This window comes from Pseudoliparis swirei, chromosome 11 (assembly GCF_029220125.1).
Source record: "Pseudoliparis swirei isolate HS2019 ecotype Mariana Trench chromosome 11, NWPU_hadal_v1, whole genome shotgun sequence".
Taxonomy (NCBI): domain Eukaryota; kingdom Metazoa; phylum Chordata; class Actinopteri; order Perciformes; family Liparidae; genus Pseudoliparis; species Pseudoliparis swirei.
In genome coordinates, this window is record NC_079398.1 from 17,629,115 (window position 1) to 17,635,169 (window position 6,055).

Sequence of the window (6,055 nt, forward strand, 5' to 3'; positions counted from 1 at the left end):
ACAAGAGCCAAAACATCTTTGAACTAGAATGGGCACTCGGTAGAGCGCATACCTTCGCATATCACAAGATTGGGCATTGAATTATGAACATTTTGGCATTAGTTGCATACCAATTGGACAAAAATGTATCGTGCTATGGTAAAAAAAAGATGTTGACCTTTCCATGACCTTGACCTTGACCTTTGACCTGATTGATCCCAAAATCTAATCAAATGGTCCCCGGATAATAACCAATCATCCCACCAAATTTCATGCGATTCAAGAAGATTTTGACCTGTTCATGACCTTTGACCCGATCGATCCCAAAATCTAATCAACTGGTCCCCGGATAATAACCAATCATCCCACCAAATTTCATGCGATTCGGTTCAATACTTTTTGAGTTCTGCGAATAACACGCATACAAATAAATAAATAAATAAACTAGAATGGGCACTCGGTAGAGCGCATACCTTCGCATATGACAAGATTGGGCATTGAATTATGAACATTTTGGCATTAGTTGCATGCCAATTGGATAAAAATTGACCATGCTATGGTAAAAAGAAGATTTTGACCTTTTCATGACCTTGACCTTTGACCCGATTGATCCCAAAATCTAATGAAATGGTCCCCGGATAATAACCAATCATCCCACCGAATTTCATGCGATTCGGTTTAATACTTTTCGTGTTATGCGAATGACACGCATACAAATCAATAAATAAATAAATACACGGCGATCAAAACATAACCTTCCGCATTTTCAATGCGAAGGTAACTAGATCGGGCACTCGGTAGAGCGCATACCTTCGCACATCACAAGATTTGGCATTGAATTATGAACATTTTGGCATTAGTTGCATGCCAATTGGATAAAAATTTACCGTGCTATGGTAAAAAGAAGATTTTGACCTTTTCATGACCTTGACCTTTGACCCGATTGATCCCAAAATCTAATCAAATGGTCCCCGGATAATAACCAATCATCCCACCGAATTTCATGCGATTCGGTTTAATACTTTTTGTGTTATGCGAATAACACGCATACAAATAAATAAATAAATACACGGCGATCAAAACATAACCTTCCACATTTTCAATGCGAAGGTAATAAATAAATACACGGCGATCAAAACATAACCTTCCGCATTTTCAATGCGAAGGTAATTATCTTCTTCTTATCCTGGATTCACTTAGAAAAGGTTGAAACACCGAGGATTGACCATGGAGGCCACCATACTTCCTCTGCAAGTGTCCTAAAAGGAGGAAAAGACTGCAGGTTTGGTCAAACTAAAGGGGACGGAGAAGAACGACATTGACTTAAATGAGCATAGAAAACACTTCTGGGAATTAAAACATCCCAATTTTTTGCTGAAACTGGAATAAATTAAGTTAAAGACTTATTTCAACAGCATTCATATAAACATGTGAAGCAAGTCCTATGTAATATTTGAAATGTAATAATTCAAAAACGTGTCTTTTAAGTGTAAATTAGAGACAATCCAGAGAAACTCGTAACACATTTAAGAGGAAAGCACTTTTATAGCAATCTACTACTACTATATTATATAGTATCTGTCCATAAATACTTTAAATATGGATCAGTATGGAAAAGTGATCGACGATAAAGTTCTACGCCCATTTTACATGATCACGTGACTTAAGAAACGGCTCACGTGACACGTCTGACTATCGTCTCACTTCTCGTTGAGAGCCTTCACCGCTCGCTCCGTCTGCGGCCCGCCGACCGGAAGTACCGCCGTGGCTCGCGAAGTGACCGGAAAGAGGGAAAAAAAGACGGAAGTGCATCCACGCGCGCGCGGTTTCCCCCATAACTCGAGGGTGAAAGTGACAGCAGCGCCAGGACCACTGCGGTTGTCTTTGTGTCTATCTGTGTGTCTATCTGTGTGTCTGCCTGTTTGTCTGTCTGGGCCTCTCGGTGAACTAACCCGGCGGGAATGGAGGGAGAGGAGGAGGAGCGGCGCGCGCTCGTGCTCCTGACAACGTACGTGCTGCTGAAGCGCAGGAGAGACCTGAACAACGCGCATGCGCAGAGGCGCGCAGAGATCCAGAGGCGCGTCAGACACCAACAGCACTCCTTCCAGAGGCAGAGGAGGATGCTCATGGTCAGTGACCCCCCCCCCCCTCCCTCTCTGGCTCGCGCTAGACCCTCACGTGACCGCGGCCATGCGTGTACATGACCTGGGGTCACTGACGTATCTAAAGGATATATATGTAAGACTTATATATTTTAGTAAGATAAGAACAAAATCCTAATCATAATAATAATACAAATGCTATAAATGTAATAATAATAGGAAATATTATTATTCCCACACATAAGTGTGAAATATCTTTTGTAATGATAATAAGTGTGTCACAATGTCCTTTTATTTTTTTTCAGTATTTAAGAAATTGCTATAAAATTGTCAAAATGTGTGAAGTAAATTACACATAGCTTAAGAAAAGACGTAACTATGTGTTATATCTAGTGTATACGTAATAATAGTTTTTTACATTTTACCAACCAGAGCAGTTTGCGTATTTATATTCATGGATATATATAATTTAAGTATATGATAAAAATGTATCTGATATAATGTGTCCTTGTCTTTATTGCTGTTGTTAAATAAACACAAACAAACATTTCTCTATTTAAGAAAGCAGCAGCAGGATTCTTCCACACAGCGACAGCAATTAGAAAAGAAATGCATGATAGTCATAATAGAGGCTTGAAATTGAATTTTGTATTTACTTTCGTGAGACGGAAAATGTGTGAATTAATTAAAAAAGTTAATATTTATTGTTCTGACTGATCTTCCTCAGATGATGATAGCGGGAGGCGTCCGCTCCGACGACCGCATCCGCACGCGTCCCTGGACCACCACCCGGACCACCGATTGGTGGGAGCGCGTGGCCATGACGGAATTCCAGCCGTCCGATTGGCTGGAGAAGTTCCGCATGAGCAAGGAGACGTTCCTCCAGTTGTGCGACCGGCTGAGGCCCCGCCTCGCCCGCCAGGACACCAGCTTTCGCCTGGCGCTGCCGGTGGAGAAGCGCGTCGCCGTGGCCCTGTGGCGCCTGGCGTCCAACGTGGAATACCGCACCATCAGCGCGCTGTTCGGTGTGGGCAAGTCCACCGTATGCAGGTGTGTCCGGGACATGTGTCACGCAATCGTGGCGCTGCTTGTTCCCGTGTACCTGCGGCCGCCCGGCGAGCGGGAGCTGGAGGCCTCGGCGCAGCTCTTCCTGTCCAAATGGGGCTTTCCTCACTGCGTTGCCGCCGTGGCAACGCTGCACACCGCCATCATCACCCCGTCGGACAACGCGTCGGACTACGCCAACCCGGCCGGCTGGCTCTCGGTGCTGACTCAGGTATGGACACACACACGCCGCCGCCCACGATACACTCGCATCGGTCCACCATTTTTTTTAGTTCTTCGTCCTCTTTGGTGTTTTTTGAGGTGGTGGTCGGCGGCCGAGGGCAGTTCTGGGACGTGTGTGCCAGTTTCCCAGGCGGGACGGAGCCGGCGGACGTCCTCCAGAACTCGTCGCTGTGGGCCACGGCTGCAGACGGCGGCCTGTCACCTGGCTCGCCACCCGCCTTCATGGGAAAACCGCTCAGGTACACGTCGGCTCAGGATCGCAGTCAAATTTTTTCTGGCATTTTTAATCCACCGTATTTCCAGATGAACACCATCTATGAAATCTCCACGTCTTGGAAAAGCCAATTTCATGATGGAGTGGCAAGGTTTGACATGCACACACCATCTCACACGAGTGTACACACACACTGCTGGTGTATATGATATCATCGTATGTGTTGTTTTAACAATAAAAGGTTGCGTGTTGTATTCATAGTTCAGCTGCAGCTTTCTGTCTGATATCTTAATAAAGTCGAGGTTGACAGAACCTTTTCTCATCGGTTGTCTCTTCCATAAACTTCCCTCGCTCCACAAATTAACTCCCGGATGAGAGCTGTTGGCCACGATCAATAGACGTAAAGGAGCATCCCAAAATAAACATTTTAACTTCACAAACTTTTATTACATTATGTAATGTGCTACTGCTGCTGTCTTGGCCAGGACACTCTTGTAAAGGAGATTTTAAATCTAAATGAGGCATTTCCTGGTTAAATACATTCAAAATAAATTTAAAATAAATAATTCGCAGTAATAATCCAATACTCAATTTTCCATATTTATTTATTTATTTGCACAAGCCAAACAATAAAACAATAAACAAAATAAAAATCACAACAGAGATAAATAAATATCTCAGTGCAGGAAGAGACCAAAACTAGGCTTATTTGAAGCCTCCATCTAAATAATATTTTACAAAATTACAAACATAAAATGAAAAATGCATAAGATAAATATATCGGATCAAATATTTTTTTCTTCTTCTATGGTTTAGAATTTTTTAAATGTTATCCGACATGATTTCACACTATTACCAATACACGTTAAGTCTGACAAAGTTAAATCCGTGATGACATTGTTGTCGACTATCTATGGTAAAAAGGCAATTTAAAGTTGAAGGTGAAAACAGTGTCTTTGAAAGACAGTATAATTTAGCTAAATGCCTATTTGTTTGTTTTTGGTTCAATTGAATGCATGCGTTTTGTTTTTTAAGTCGTAGTTGAACTGACTGAACCTCCTGCTGTGTGTAGGTACGTGCTGCTGGGCGAGGCCTGCTACCCTCTCCAGAGCTGGCTGATGAAGGCCTACCCCGAGGAGAGGGGTTGCCAGCCGGTGCCGGCCGAGCCGCGGCGGCTCTTCAACCGACGGCTCGCCCGAGCGCTGCGCTCCTCCTCGGAGGCGCTGCTGAGGCTGAGGGCCCGCTGGCAGTGTCTGAGCAAGAGGAACGACTGCGGGCTGGACGTGGTGCCCACCATGATTCTAGCCTGCTGCATTCTGCACAACGTGTGCGAGTCCCACGGCGACGCCTTCAGAGCGGAGTGGCAGGCGGAGGTGGCCGAGGCGGAGAGCCCTCAGCCCGGCCACGCGCCACTTCCCTCCACCGGTGTGGACCAGGGTCGTGCTGAGGAGACCCGGAAACTCTTCTGTGACTATTTTCAGGAGCAGAACATGTGAAGACGTTATTTTGAATCCTGGTAAACATTTGTTGTTGCGTTATATTAATTGTTTTGATTTGTTCAAATGTGTGTATTAATTACAACTGTAATCCAGGCATGTTAAAGCATGGCGGTTGTTCACGATCATTTTAAATCCGACGTCCTCGAAACAAGTCTGAGATGTTCTAAAATCGTAATACATCTTGGGGGCAGAAAGTATTTATTTTATTTAGGGAGAAACACATGTTTACATTGGTACCCCCTTCTGGCCAATCGTCACAAGTTCCAACTCGTAAGTTGTATTTTTCATGATAGGGACTACTATCATGGCGGTCTAGTTTCTGTATTCATCATGACTATGATGTGCTCTTTTTATTCAGTTTTGTAAATTTATTTATGTCATGCATCATTGCATAAAGATTGCAGTTTTGTTTTAACGACGACTTTATTGAAGTATGGTTTCATCGAATCTTTTATTAGGCTGGTGTGTCATGTCAATATTTGTTACCCAATTGTTAGAAAAGGAAAAAAAGAAAAGATTTATTAGGACTTATTGGACGAATGCTGTGAAACGGTGTTACATGCAGTTCAGCTCTATGACCACAAGTTGACACTGCAGTACTCAGTCATCGCTTATAATTAGTCTTTTATTTATATGAATAATTATAAATATATATATCAATCAATCAAGAAGGAAAGCATTCCAATAAGTAGTAGTAGTATATATGATATGATATATATATATATCAATCAAGAAGGAAAGCATTCCAATAAGTAGTAGTAGTATATATAATATGATATATATATATATGTGTGTAAATATATGTATATATTATGTATAATATGTGTAAATATATATATATTATGTATAATATGTGTAAATATATATATATTATATATATATATATACACTACCGTTCAAAAGTTTGGGATCACTTAGAAATGTCCTTATTTTTCAAAGAAAAGCATTGTTTTTTTCAATGAAGATAACATTAA

At 42.2% G+C, this 6,055-nt stretch overlaps 2 protein-coding genes across 3 annotated transcripts in view; both read left to right on the top strand.

The window, feature by feature from the left end:
* LOC130201187 (interferon-induced protein 44-like) overlaps positions 1-6,055 on the top strand; it is a 127,584-nt gene that overhangs the window by 29,571 nt on the left and 91,958 nt on the right. The gene's annotated exons all lie outside the window — the stretch shown is intronic.
* Positions 1,694-5,492, top strand: LOC130201185 (uncharacterized). 2 transcript variants are annotated; one of them, XM_056425946.1, is made up of 4 exons: positions 1,694-2,108; positions 2,809-3,357; positions 3,447-3,733; positions 4,655-5,492. In XM_056425946.1, the coding sequence occupies exons 1-4, from the start codon at positions 1,941-1,943 to the stop codon at positions 5,076-5,078; spliced, it is 1,428 nt and encodes a 475-aa protein (XP_056281921.1). In that variant the 5' UTR covers positions 1,694-1,940; the 3' UTR covers positions 5,079-5,492. The 2 variants fall into 2 exon arrangements, with proteins under 2 accessions (XP_056281921.1, XP_056281922.1); XM_056425947.1 differs by having other exon boundaries at positions 3,447-3,607.